Raw genomic sequence first — 14,253 nt, forward strand, 5'->3', positions numbered from 1 at the left:
GTCAGAAAAAAGGAGCTAAGGATGTGGATATACAGGTTCCCATTAACACTGAAGAGCAAGGATCACTTGTCTGTGGCTGAGCAAAGTGAAGATGAGAGTGGGGCAAGGAGTGTATGCACAGACCAGCAACAAACACTGCTCAGACTGGGTTTGCTGGTACGGTGGAAGCTGGAGCGCAGGAGGCTGAAAGCAAAGCAGGAGAGCTGCTGCTCAAGAAAGGAAGGTACTAGAAGGAGACAGCAAAGCACAGGTAACAGCACCAGCACAACAAGGACCACAGCAGAAACAACTGAACATGGCAGGAAGAACACCAGCTGGAAGCAGAGAGGATGCATCCACCAGCTGTCCAGGGATCAGGCAAGCACAAACACACAGCACAAACCCAGCCCTTTGTGACCAGCACGAGCAAGCCTTGGCAGTAGAGGCAGGTTCTCTGCAGTGCAAACACCCAAAGCAGGACATTTGGTGAGATTCAGAAGAAGGTGGGAAGAAATGGAATAATGGCCAAGGACCACAAATGAACGGCTTGAAGCAGTCTTACAACTTCTGCCTGCTCTGGTTCACCTTGGTCAGAAGCAGTGCTACAACCACTACAACACAAGGCCTCAGCTACTCCCTTGCATATCACAGGGGGCTTGTGGAGAGCTGTACTTGGAACCAAGGCAACAGCAGGATAAGCAGGAAAGTCTGCTGGAACGGTGTTCTAAGGGAAGAGGAACCCAACATCCAGAGGTTCCTAGATAATGCCAGCATAGGAGGAATTAAAGAAAACCCCAAGCATACAAACCAACAATACCCAGACAAATGAAAAAACTCTGCTACATGCAAAACAGAAACACTCCTGAGCCCACCCCCAAACAAGAGGAGATTGGTCCCTATTCATATATTCACACAGTTCACAATATGTTTGCTTGTTTTATTGATCAACTTTTCTACGAAAAGTTAACATGCTTATAAAAAAACTGTTAACTAAGAGTATGAGTACTGTAATGAGTACTTTGACCTAAAACACAGTTTAAGGGCAAGTGAATCAGAAGCAAGTTCTGAAAAAAATCAAGAGGGTGAGGACCTCTTGGTTGCAGGATTGCAATGACAGCAGAGGGAAAGGGGTCACAGATGGAGCAGTCCTGAGAGTTACCATGAGTTACTCTGCCTTTCTCCCACCTCCCACATGCACAGTATTTGTTATTCTCAATCACATCTCCCACAAGAGCCAGCAAGCCAGGATTTTTTTTTTTTGTAAGGGGAAAAAAAAAGTATTTGGCTAGGATTCACGGCAAGAAAGCAAGAACTAAACTGATTAAGACTAAACACTGGGCACCACTACAAACCCCCATCTGCTGTGCTAAATGCCAATCTCTGTCTGGTATTTAAAATGCCCTTTATCAAAATACAATTCAAATTTTCTTCCAAAACTGTAATATAATCATTTGAAGTCTGGAGTTAAATGGGCTATTTAATTAAATCATTTAATGGAAAAATGAATATGTATGAAGAAATTCTGGTAAATGTATATGTATATTTCATTTTTATAAAAAGTGTATTTATAGGCTTAAACTTTATCAAGATGTATATAGATATCTCAGTGAATCCTGTGGTTATGGTACCATATTTCAGACGCAAGTGAGAAGCTTCTGATTCCAGTTCTAAGTCCCATTCTTACACTATTAACCTGTTGTCTAAATTTTTAAATATTTCTCTTTTGATTAGCAGGAGTAATAAAAAAAGGCTCAACACAAGGTTTCTCTGCCCTGGCAAGTGTTTCAAAATGAACACAGCTAAGTGTTAAGTATTATTATACACTCAGATGAAGCAGTGTGAGCACCAGTTAACAATTTACTATCTGGAAAACACTTCAAAGCACAAACTAAAATTGTATCATTGACACAGACTGTCAACAAAACCAAAACACTTTGCTTCTCACAATATGAAAACGGTGGGTGAAAAAAGTCCAGGTGATACAAGCCTGGTTGAGGGCAAGTTCCCCTTGTTTGAACACTGCAGAGAGCACAGCCACCAGCCCTCTTGTGAAGAGCTGACCAGCAAGGGGTCTGCCTTGTTTCTGCCAAGGCTAGATCAATGAACTGCATCAACTGAATATCTCATTTATCAAGGTTTTGACTTCAAGAGCAAGGTTTCGACTTCATATTTCTCCATAAACACTAATTATGGTAAACACAGGTGTCCAGAGCAAACCAACTTACCAGCTGAAATGGGTAAGATCCTTCTTCAGTTAAAAAAACAAACCAAACCAAATCACTCCAATCCAATCCAAACCAAACCAAACAACCAAAATCCAACAATCCCAGGAAACAAAGAGCCAAACACATGGAGCAGTTCTGAAAGAGCCCAATTGCAGAAATACAAAACCAGAAAGTTCTTAGTAGCTACATGATCATGTAAGAATTATGTATCTACTAATTAGTAGATTAACTGAATTAAGCTTGCTGTTCACTGAATATAAGCTTACTATTAAAATGGAAGCACTAATTATCAACTGTACACTGTAAACTTTTCTATAGAATAGTGGAAAGAAAGGGGAAGAAATGGGAAAAGAGAGAGGCGTGGAAAAAAGGGAGATAAACAGGAAGAAACAGTAAATTAAGACCAATTACAGCTGTTGTGCCTAAAAACTAGAAGAAGGCACTAGAATCTGATCTTCGTAGGAGCACATTCAGGAGTTAATTTAAAGTGTGCAAAAATTGTAAAATACAATTGATCTTATCCATTACAACTCAATTTTCAAACACAGGCAAAAATCTTATTTTAATCCTGTGCATGATTTTCATATTTTGAGCTCAACAGTATTTTGTGAATTTCAGAAAAGCAAAGTTAAAAGAGTTAAGAGCTCTGTAAAGAACCCAGTTCACCACTTTACTTGGCTGGCTACACAGCAACAGCCTGTACAAGAGATGTGACAGATTAAGACACATCAGAACAGGAGCCAGGTTTTCAGCCATCAGAGATAACACTGATCTTTGTTGAATTCTGAGCAGTAGATACTCCACTGCACACAACTGCCACAGTCAGACTGACTTCCTTCTATTTTTATTATAGACAATATAATTAATTTCATTTTCCAATCCAATGCTCAGTCTTTCTCCCTTGATCTTTTCTTAAATACCAAAGTACTGCTTCAGAGGTGGCAAACCCTGCTAATGGCAAAAAATATAATATAATGGGGGCACTCTGGGGAGACAGAATCAAACCCAAATAACAGAGTCACTTAGGACATGAATCCCTGAAATTTTGTTTAACTCCCCCCCAAAATGTATAATGTAAAGCAGTAAAGTCAAATGTATAACGCAAAGCAGTAGTTTTTCAGTCACAAACACAATCAAATCTGGTACTAGCACTGCTCAGCAGAGTTGTACATGCATCCATGCCCCAGTTGAACCATTTTCCACAAAAAATATACATATGAGATAAAGCTCTACTTTCTTAATCTAAAAGATTAAGCTCCTCCAGACCCAATGTTCATCAAAATTTACAAACATATACTTTAATAAGCGACTTCTCCCTCAACAGAAGATAAATGCCAAAAGCACCACAGCAGTTAACTTTATGATCCAACCTAGGATCTATTATTCAAATCCTAAAGTAATAATGACATGCAAGACTTCCTCAATGCTGACAAGCAGAATATTTTCATCTGAGCATCCACGTATAGGATGTAACAAAGCCTCCTGCAGATTTCTGGTGGCTGAGAGCTGTTCAACCCCACCTTTAGGTATTTTGGTCCTTCAGGCTGCCACCCCTCTTTATTAGCCAAGCTTCCCTTTCAAATTAAAGGGCTATTAGCAAGCTTTTGCTGATGGATTAGAGTTGAGGTTTTTGTTTCAATTCTCTAAATGGATCAGTTAGAACTAGCATTCAATTAGTTCTGGAATATATTAAAACTAGGCTTTGGCTTAATGATAGGAGTCTCACTCATACCTTCTTCCTGCCCTTGAAGCATAAATTGAAGGAGATGACACATTTGTAAATCTGCTTCCACTCTTGCAATAATCCATGTGATTTAAGGCTTTACAGTCCAAGAAATAGCAGTTTGGTTTGTTAGGCTACAGTTCAGTGTTCAGTATGGGCTGAAAAAGCCCCCACATCAGTCAGTCCTGTCCTCCCACGGTCATTCACTCCTGCATTTCTCTAATGACCTTCCTTGAAAGAGCAAAAGCATTGTCATGTCTGACTGCAGGCCAGGTCAGGGAACCAGCCCAGACTAAAAAGGAATGGGCAGAAGACAGGGAATGAGCAGAGAAGCAGCTCCCTCTTCTCTTCTCATGAATGCTCCTCCTGAGGTGAGTGGGCAAATATGGGGGACAGAACTGCTCCTTTCTGAAAGGTATCAGCTTGGGCTACCATGACAGAACCATGAACACATCACCCTGGACTCTGAAAAGGCTTCTGAGAAATAATTCTAAATTCAAGTTATTGGTTTTCAATTATTATATTGAATAATTCCATTATCTTAAAATTTAAAATTAATGAGTTATGTGTTTAACACAATTACTTTCAAATGCAGTACATAACACTCCCCATTTAAAAAATTTGCTCATACAGAAAAAAATCTATGTGAAGAATCTTAACGTGTAACTGAAAAATCTTAAGATGTAATATACTCAATTGTCATACACTGAGGTACTTAGTAGGCAATTAGAAATTGCCTAAATAATCTAAAATGTTACAACTATCACAGGACCTGTAGTGTAAAAGACCACATTCCTGTGTGAAGTATAACAAGTATTAACAATACAACAAAGAAAGCTGAAAACTATGTGACAATTGTCAAAATTCAAACATCTTTTGTTCCTGCAGTGCATATATTTCCATGGTTACCATGTGGGGAGGAAAAAAAGAATACAGTTTAAGAATGAGTTCCAAGAACAACATCTTCTAGGGCACTACTATAAAGTTATTTTGTAAATGTATCACATTTTTGAGTAAAGGTTTTTAACAAATTCTAGTAGTTGATACAAATACATAAATTAATCAGATTTTCTTATTACAGTCAAAACCACTTACCAAGAAAAATGTTTTCAGCACCTGCTACAGATTCCCTCTAGTTAAGTTCTCTGCACCATTAAGATTCTGGCCAATTGGTCAGCACCCACCTCTCTCTCCATATCACTGCCCCACATTTCCTCTCTGCAGCAGTGCAGGGACTATCAAGGATAACATGCAGCTATCCCTAAGACCAGGCTTTATGGCTAGATTATTAGCAGCAGTAAACATAAATCATAACAGCAAGCAGGTAGTTGATCATATCTGCATATTGACTAATGAACTCCCTGCAAGCAGGGAATAATACCACACACACTCATGCACATAACCCCTTCCTTTTAGAAGAAACCTTTGGAAGTTTTACTAAACTAACTTCTTCCTTATACTCCAAACTAAACAACTGCAGGGGCTGTTCACTGTATGGATGCATTTAAAAAGTTACTTGAGAAGAGAAACTATTTTGTTGCTTTTTCTTTTTTTCAAATATTTAGTACAAGGCATAAAAATAATAGTCAATGCAACAATCTTGGTCTGTGGGCACTCATGTCTAAGCCCACTTCACATAAGCTAACTTGTTCCAGCCCTTGCATTATTAAAACTCCACAAAAATTCTCATATAGATACTTTGGGATCAGCAAGACATCTTCACAGCTGTCAGGGTAAATCAGCAAAATAGTTTTTCATCTCCTCAAAAAATCTGAGCTTCTGACACATTGCTGCACTGACATGTCTCCTGCAGAACATGCTTTCAATATTTACAGGAAAGGGTTGCCTGCAGTAACCAGCCAAGCAGGAGAAGTTCATTTATACCCTTAAATAGCAGAGACTGGCTTCCTGAATAAGGAAGTCTTATGTAAATAAACACATTTCACAATTCAACACACTGGGTGAACAGCAAGTTTTTGTTTGTCTCAGGATTAAGGCAAGCAAAAAGTAGGTAAGAATGTTTACTATCCATTCTGATAAAGAATGAGATTTTAGAGAGAAACTGGGTAAATTCAGCACTTATTTGGCATAGAGGCATGCATAAAACCTGCATAGAACTGAACTGCAAACCTTGAAAAAAAAAAGCTGAAGAAATTAAACCTATTAAACCTAAGAAATAAATTCTTAATGGGCTGGGGTATCTGTCAGCAGCTAAAGATGAATAAAGAAAAATAGCAAAACCTTGGGCAAGTTACAAAACTACCTGTAAGAACCTCCACAATTAAAGCTGGGAAACTTCTGTGAACTTTGGCCTACAACAGCAGGACTAGGAGAAACTCTCCGAGTAACCAGCAACAAATATATAAACAATTTGAGATGTTAGCTAAAAACGAGGGCAAAAACCAAATCTTTCTGATAAAAAAAATATACAAAAGTAAGGTAATGGTGACTAGAGCAAGTCAGAGTTCAAGATTACAACATACCAAATACCCTTTCGTTTGGAAGAAATCTCAATTCTGTTACTCTCATTTTTTGCTTCTACCCCAAACCAAGCACTGTGTTCACTTTGTGGATATATTTTATGAATTATGTAAATGCAGCAGCCTTTGTCTTGTCTTTTTCAAATATTTTGTACAAGAACTAGAATAAAACACAAACCCAAGTTAACACTCAAGAAACTGCTGTAGTTTGCTGTCAGAGGGTCATGAGTAACAGCAGGGAATTTTTGAAAAGAAGAAAGCATTAGTCCCATGAGACATACATAGGAAGATATATGATTCTGGCACCCAGAAATTCCATGGCATTCTTCCATTTTTTACTGCTTTTGAGCAGTGGGAATAATCAGTTGCTGCTTATTGCCCCTTGCTGTTAGAATTGTTCTCAGTGCACATAACTGATGTATTTATACTACCTCCCTTCACCCATCACTCCTTACACATGCCTATGCTCTAGTGTGCACAAAACTGGGCAATATTTCAGCAGAGTCCATCAGCGTGGCTCACGCCCTTCCCATGTACTGCTCCATCTGTCTCCATACTCATCTGGTGACTGTCTTTTGAGTGCAAATGTCTGTATCACCAATTACCTCTATTTGCAGTATTGGAAAGTAGTAGCCCAATCATGTAATTAGTGACACTTCAGAATTTTAAGCTTATTAGCGAAACAGAAGATTTAGCAGACTATACCTTTCACCCCTGGGAGCTGGGGCTATTACTTACAGTTTTATCTGTTCAAAACAAAAGTCCAACTTCAAAGAAATAGAAAACCACCTTTTCCTTTGAGTCTTTCTAGAAAACAAAATATCTAAGCATATAACCAGATCTTTTCTGGGGAAGGAAAAAAAGGAAGAAATAAAAGGGGAAAAAATTAGCCACTTGTACTTGCAATTGAAGAAAATAGATAATTTTTTTCATCAAGGTTTCACTTGCATCTTGGCTGTCTTTCACAAGGAAAGCATCTGATTTTATCCGCTGACAGGGTGTAATGTAACACTGCTGCATTGAAGCCAGCCACAAAAATGCATTGAAAAGCATAAGTGGTTTAAATAGGGAAATGTTTACAGCAAAGACTTAATCTTGATGGAGCAGGAGATAGCTGCCTTTCCCTTGTCAAAATCAGACTAATTTATAGGTATTTTTGATTGGGAATCGACACCTGTTAAAAGTTGTTCCTATTTATTTCTATGTTTTAATGGAACTGGGAGCCTGCATGTCAAGATGAGTAAAATCTACAGATGCAAATTGCAGAATAAACCCCCAGGGGAAAGAAAAAATCCCCAACCCTAAGAAGAACCACAACCCCCCAAAAAACCCACACCACTAAACAAACAAAAAACCAAGATAATTGTTGAGGTTATAAACAACTATAACCTCTTTCTCACCTAGCTTGTGTGAAATTTATTCCTTTATGACTCATAAATCATAAGAGAATATTCAAACAAAAACCCCAAACTCAGAATTCACAGAGCTGACTTCCACAAATCTCAATTCCTATGGAGGCTATGACCTGACTGTAAGAGAAACAGAGGAAAATGTGATAGAAAAACCAGTCTGGTGCCAGCTGGTGAAAAGTGGAGACTTTCTGGCCCCAGGAGAGACCTCTCCATGAGCAGAGGAGGTGGCTGTGACATGGAGGAAATGCAGAGGCTGTCGCTTCCCCCCTCCCCTGAGGCTGAGCAGGGGCAGGTGGTGCGGGGATGCCGGGACGCCATCGTGTCCCTGCGGGGCAATGTGGCCACAGCAGCTCCATGCTGTGCTCCCACCTGCCAGCATCCCTGCAGGGATGTGGGGAGCACACACCCGGGGCTGGGACAGCACTCTCAGGGACAGGCTGCATTTAGGTTTATTCAAACAGCCATGAATGATGCTGTGCCACAAATCTCCATCGTGCACGTACAAAGTACTGAAACGCTGCCTTAATAACTGCATCGGTTTTGACATTTGTACTTTGTACACCAAGGAAATGACAGCCACACTTTCCATTCTGGGGAAGATGACCTCAACACATTTGTATGAGATAAGTATAGATAAGCTGATGTTAGATAAGGCAGTGGGATAACTCCTCCCTGCCATGCACACAAATGAAATCTTTGTAAAAATGGTCCTTTAAATTTGTAGTATTAAGCAAAACCACACAGACACACATGCACACAAACATCCCACATACATGATTAACTGCTCTTTCTTTTCAAAAAAATGTTTCAAGTCATTTTCCAAAGCTCTAGACTATCTGTTTGAAACAAAAAGGCATCATTTCCATAACTAGCATATTTGGGCTTTTTGAAAACAATTTTCAAAGGATATATTTTTCTAAGAAAACAGATTTACAGTCTATATATTGAGAAAAATAACTTTCAATAATATTGCAAGTAAGACTATAGCACTTCATAACTCCATTATATTCAAAGTACCTTATAATAACTAGTCACAGTGGTTTTGGAAAGTAAATACCTGCCTGATAAGTCTACTAGATCTATTACAGTATCTCATTTCAAATGAGACTCCCCTCCCTTGCTTCCATGAATGACCTCAACTATTCTGCCATCCCAGCATTTGGAAGACTAAAAATAATAGCAGAATAAGCTGGTTCAGATGAAAAACAAAAGCTGGTTTAGATTTTTCAGGTGATGATTACAATAATTTCAGAAGGCCTCTCTGATTTGTAAAAATTCACAGAATATAATTTTTGACACAGAAAATTAAGTGAACAGACATGTATATATTCAATTACAAAATTGTCCAAATCCGGTATTTCCAAAAGAAACCTTTAAAATAATATTTAAAATACTAAACACCAGTCATGCAAAGCAAGCTGTTTAATAAAAAACTGCAAATCTTTAATAATTTTACACAGAAACCCACAGCGAGTCGATTACAAAAACAAAGAAATCAGCAGTCGATGCAGCTCTGCAGACAAGAAAGGGAAACCTGGTAGATTTTCCCTGATTGTGAAGACGGAACAAAAAACGTGTCAAAAGGGAATAGAAAAGACTTACCATTCATGCTGAAGAGCTAGTTTTCAGAAACATATTGCTCCAAATATTAATCCAACAGTTGATGAAATATGTTAATCTCTACCAAATCAGTGCTTCAATCTCTAAATACACTTATACACTAACCAGGAAAGAGAGCACACAGAATCCAGAGAGCTGCTCTTCCTTATGAGCTCCTTGTGATGCAAAAAACTACGAAGCACAAGATACCAGTAGGATATCAAAATCAATATTCAGGACACAGGTATTTGGTTTTGCTCATTAACTACTACTGTTCTGACCAATGCTACCTATTCATGTCTACAGCAACTCAAAATGGCAGGGGAAAAAAGCATGCAAACACCAGGAGGGTTTAAGATGTTCTCAATTATATCAAGCACTGGTTGTTTCCATGGCAACCTTAGACCAGAATTATCTGTTGACTTGTACCCAACTAGTAGTTATTCTAAAGCTTTAAGCAATTCATACAGTATGCTCTGTACATTATTTCATATTTAACATGCGTTTTTCTCTCTCTACACACACATATACAAGTAACTATTCAGCTAAATCTCTATAAATCATTCTACTGTATTTGGAAGTATACTGGTGTTATTTTGAATCAGAGATCAAATGATATTCTTTTGATTGTTTATCACCCATCCACTTTCAATTTAGAGACTATGAAGATGGCAGATGCACTAGTGGTGACCCTTCTGACCATTTCAGGTATCCAAGTTGTTGATATTCTTATGCAGATTTGGAAAACACTTTTATTGGTTCAAGAATATAAGACACACTGATCTTACTGTCTCTACATTCAAAATCAAGCAACCTCGTTCTCCTTTCCTTTCGCATTTCAGTTTTTGAAAGAGCAACAAGCAACTAAGAAAACAAAGCAAAAACCAAAATGTAGGTTCCATATAGTTGCAAGTGGCCACAGTCAAGACTGCTACACAAAGAATGAAATGCATCGTTCTGATGGCTCCCATCACGTCCCTTTCACCCTTGGGCGGTGCAGCACAACTGACCTGGTCACCAGATCAGGCTGTACCATCACATGTGTGCTCAGTCAACTTTTTAAAACAGATTTCAAGGCCTGTGGTGCCAAGTCACCTCTGCCCTACTGGACTCTGAGGACATTACAAAACACATTAATTTCATGCATCAACCAAGTATCCAAGGCAAGTTGGAGAAATTGTATGCTTTATATATCAAAATAACAAAGCAAAGATGCTAAGTTTCAAATCCAACCACTGAAAATCCCCAAAGGCTGTAGACCACATGGTAATTTATTCAAATCATAACACTGACAATAGCAACTAACAACCAAAGTCCACCCAAACAAGCAGCAGCTCCTTCCCCTTCAGCAACCCCAGAGCTTCTGCAGAAACCACTTGTAAAAGAAACAGAGCTGCTATTGTATTTGATTACACCAGAAGATACAAATACATCCACTTTCTTTTCAGATGGTTTCTACCTGAAGCCTAAAACAACAAAAACTCTGAGAAGTCGCTTTGCAATTTTTTTTTCAGGAATGAGAGTGTTTTTGCCTTGAACTTCAATAGTAATTTGTGCTGTCTGCTAAGTAGCTTCACCTAAAACTTTACACTAATGTTTCTAAGTTGCAGTGATATTGACAGAATAGTTGAGAATATTCAAATATCCTTCCAAGACAAACCACCAGCATGTTTCTAAAACATTGCTTATTAATTAAACTTTCTGGGAAATTAATCTACAAGCTGAATTCAGTGACTCTAGGCAATTCTGTGACATTGCACTCTTGGATATAAAAACCCCTCACAACAAAACAAAATTAACCCCAAACAAACAAACCAACCAAAATGAAATTAACAAAAAACCCCAAACACCTTGTTTTTCTCTTTCATGTTTTACAAACTATTTTCAGTGATTATGTATTTTTCTGAAGATCTAATTAGAAGTCAGGAGTAGACAGAAATACTTCCTCCACTGTACTCCCTTTTCTTCTCTATCAGTCTGACTTCAGTGGTAGCAAAATGAGAACCTTTAAATGTGAACTCAGTTCATGGGTACCTACAGTAATTGATATTATTACTTTTTAAAAATAATCTAGAGATTGAAGTAGAGTTTCAGGATGAAGGTTCAGAATTTCATCCCAAAACCAAAGCTACATAGTCACCCACCATTCAGTTACCAGCTCAGCAACTTCAGCTCAGAAAACTGCATGCAACTGCTCTGCTTAATTACGACTTAAAATAGCACAGAACAGCCATTTTCACCATGTTTATCAAGAGACACGACAGTCCATTTCCTCATCAAACATGTCACACTAGGAAGCCTGCCTTATGAAGAGGGGAAGAAAGTAGAGGCTTGTACAAAACAGGTCGCAATTTGTGAGTGTCAGTAGGTCATTACCATGTTTTATTCTTCATGTTATATAAACAAAAATGCTTCAGTGTTATTTTTTTCAAACAGCTATTTACATAAAAAAGAGCTTCTTCATAAACACAAGTATGTGCCTATTTTTACCAAGCTGAAAATATTATGGAGAAGTGAAAGCTCAGAATTTATGCCCTTTCATCATTTATCTTCCCAACAAAACGAGTCAATTCTTTCCTGTCTCATTTGGGAGACCTAGATTTAATCTATTTTAGATCTCTGCATTAACACCTTTTTGTTTCCATGTTTACGGCTTATCCTCTGAGAATAGATTCACTCCCTACTCATAAAATATTTTAAATTTCAAGTAAGAAGTATAAATGCTGATTTTTTTTCATGACAATACTGTGATGCTGAGAATTTCCAACATGGCCTATCTTCAACTGAAATAATTGTGCTATCTCAAATCCATCAATGAATCTGAAATTTGGAACGAAATTATCATAAATTACCATATTGTAACATTTTAAAATGAGTATTTAACCAGAGACAAGAATTGCTTTGCAAAATACTACACAGCTTTAAAGTTAAAAGGAAAATCAAACGTCAATTTATTTAGATTGTGATTTTTTGAAATCTCTTTCATTACTCAAAATACAACCATGAAAAATATTAATTCATACAAATAATACTGTAAACTGTTCACTAATTAGGAAATTAAAACTAATCAGTATTCCTACACTAAGCTAATATGTAATAGTTAAAATCAAACTCAATTTTATATTGTTTACCACTATATAGAACATTTCTGATGTATATATCCCTTAAAATACAACTGTGAATGATGAAAATCCCTTTAATTAGAATTTTAATCTGCACAGCAATGTCTGCCTATTTTGAAGTTTAAACATTCTAGTCTTTAGTTAGAGTCTTCTACTTCTGCTGAACTCACTGATTTAATTTGAAAATAAGTAATTTAGAAGTAAGAACTGGGGTGGGTGCTTGCCAAAACAAGTCAACTGTGCTTTGAAAGAAAAAGGAATGCACGATAAATTCTCCTGCCAGCCACCAGTCCATGAACCAGCCCCCATCTTCCCCTGCCTGATGCAATATGCTCTTCTTCCCATTAATACCTTTAGGTAACGAATTACAAAACTGCCCCAGAACCTATCACACATCAGTGTTCACACTTCATTCACCAGGCAAACTGAAGAGCAACCACCTATAAAAGAAACAAACCCCTCCCCACACTTACTTGATGCATCCCACTGGACAGTGTACTCAGAGCACTGCTGGCTCTCATTTTCCAGAGCCGCTCTCTGCTCATGCGCACCATTCTTGGAGTGCCTATGGAAGAGGCGGTTAGCAAACCCTTCCAGTCTCTGCAGCGCCGTGGCCGTGCCCTGGCTGCAAGGGACCTCCTTGTGCCCTGCCATCTACACACACCAGGGACTCACAAAAGCAAAAGAGAAGACATCTAAAGGGAGCTGGACGCCCCAGCGCCACTAAGAGCTATGCATGTGCCGAGCTTCCTGCCTGCACTGTTTGCTAACCACGACTCTCTTCTACTTCCTGTTAAGGAGAGCTCTGTGATGTACTGAGCTCTATGATGTACTGGTTTGTACAGTGAAAAGTTTCTTTTCATGTAAATTGAAAACTGTTTTGTTTTTTAAAAAACAAACAAACAATAATTTTGCTAGTATGTGTTCTCATAGCTCTTTAATGCATTACACTTCGTACTTAAGTATACATTTTATGTTAGAGTACTACAAACAATTCGTTTAGAAGTAAAGATCAGAAAGTAGATAGGTATTTTTTTCATTTACCACAACCACACGTGTAAAAAACCAAAAGTAACTATTCTGCAGTTCCTCCCCTGTTATTAAGATGGAGTACCACATCTGCACAGCAAACATATCCAGCTGGAATCTAATGTTTAGTAATCTCATGCTTTCAACTAATCAACTTCCTAAGCAAGGAAGTTACTGGCAAACACTACTGAACAAACTTATTTTATTACTGGAGGAAGAAAAACCGTATTATTTTCCTCCTTTGTGGATAAAATCAGTGAAGAAGTTGAATTCTATTGCACATTTAAACACAACTGCATTGTACTTTTTCAAACTGGGTTCTACTTATTCCGTGAATGAACCAAACACATTTAAATTTTGCTCATAAGATTTCATTCTTTGACAAGAAATCTTAGTATTTTCAACTGTGGAGTAAGTCTAAAAAGTGTAACTTTTAATGGCACAAAATATAAGGAAAAGAAATGGAAAGCTGTATTTAACACTATAATTATTTGCAAATTATGTAATTTTGCATGCTTACAATGGGTAATACTAAATATTCGTTTTTGTGAAAATGGAAACACATCTATTTCTGCACATCTACAATGTGGCTTTTTAAAACTTTAGGCTATTCTTAAGAAAGATTGAAATATGTTTTCCACAATCTGTCTCCTGTCTTACAGTCAACACGTGTTAAAGACATAC

The 14,253-nt window shown here is 37.8% G+C and overlaps 1 protein-coding gene across 3 annotated transcripts in view; it reads right to left on the bottom strand.

The window, feature by feature from the left end:
• Positions 1-14,253, bottom strand: part of PRKACB (protein kinase cAMP-activated catalytic subunit beta) — an 80,862-nt gene that overhangs the window by 21,025 nt on the left and 45,584 nt on the right. The window contains exon 1 of one of the 3 annotated variants that reach the window (XM_036387515.2): positions 9,422-9,751. The exons of the other annotated variants lie outside the window; for them this stretch is intronic. Within the exon in view, the coding sequence (XP_036243408.1) occupies positions 9,422-9,428 (7 nt within the window). The 5' untranslated portion in view covers positions 9,429-9,751. Of the gene's footprint in view, positions 1-9,421; positions 9,752-14,253 lie in introns of those variants that run through there. 3 annotated transcript variants of the gene reach the window in all.

The sequence above is a fragment of the Molothrus ater genome, chromosome 9 (assembly GCF_012460135.2).
Source record: "Molothrus ater isolate BHLD 08-10-18 breed brown headed cowbird chromosome 9, BPBGC_Mater_1.1, whole genome shotgun sequence".
In the NCBI taxonomy this organism is placed as follows: Eukaryota; Metazoa; Chordata; class Aves; order Passeriformes; family Icteridae; genus Molothrus; species Molothrus ater.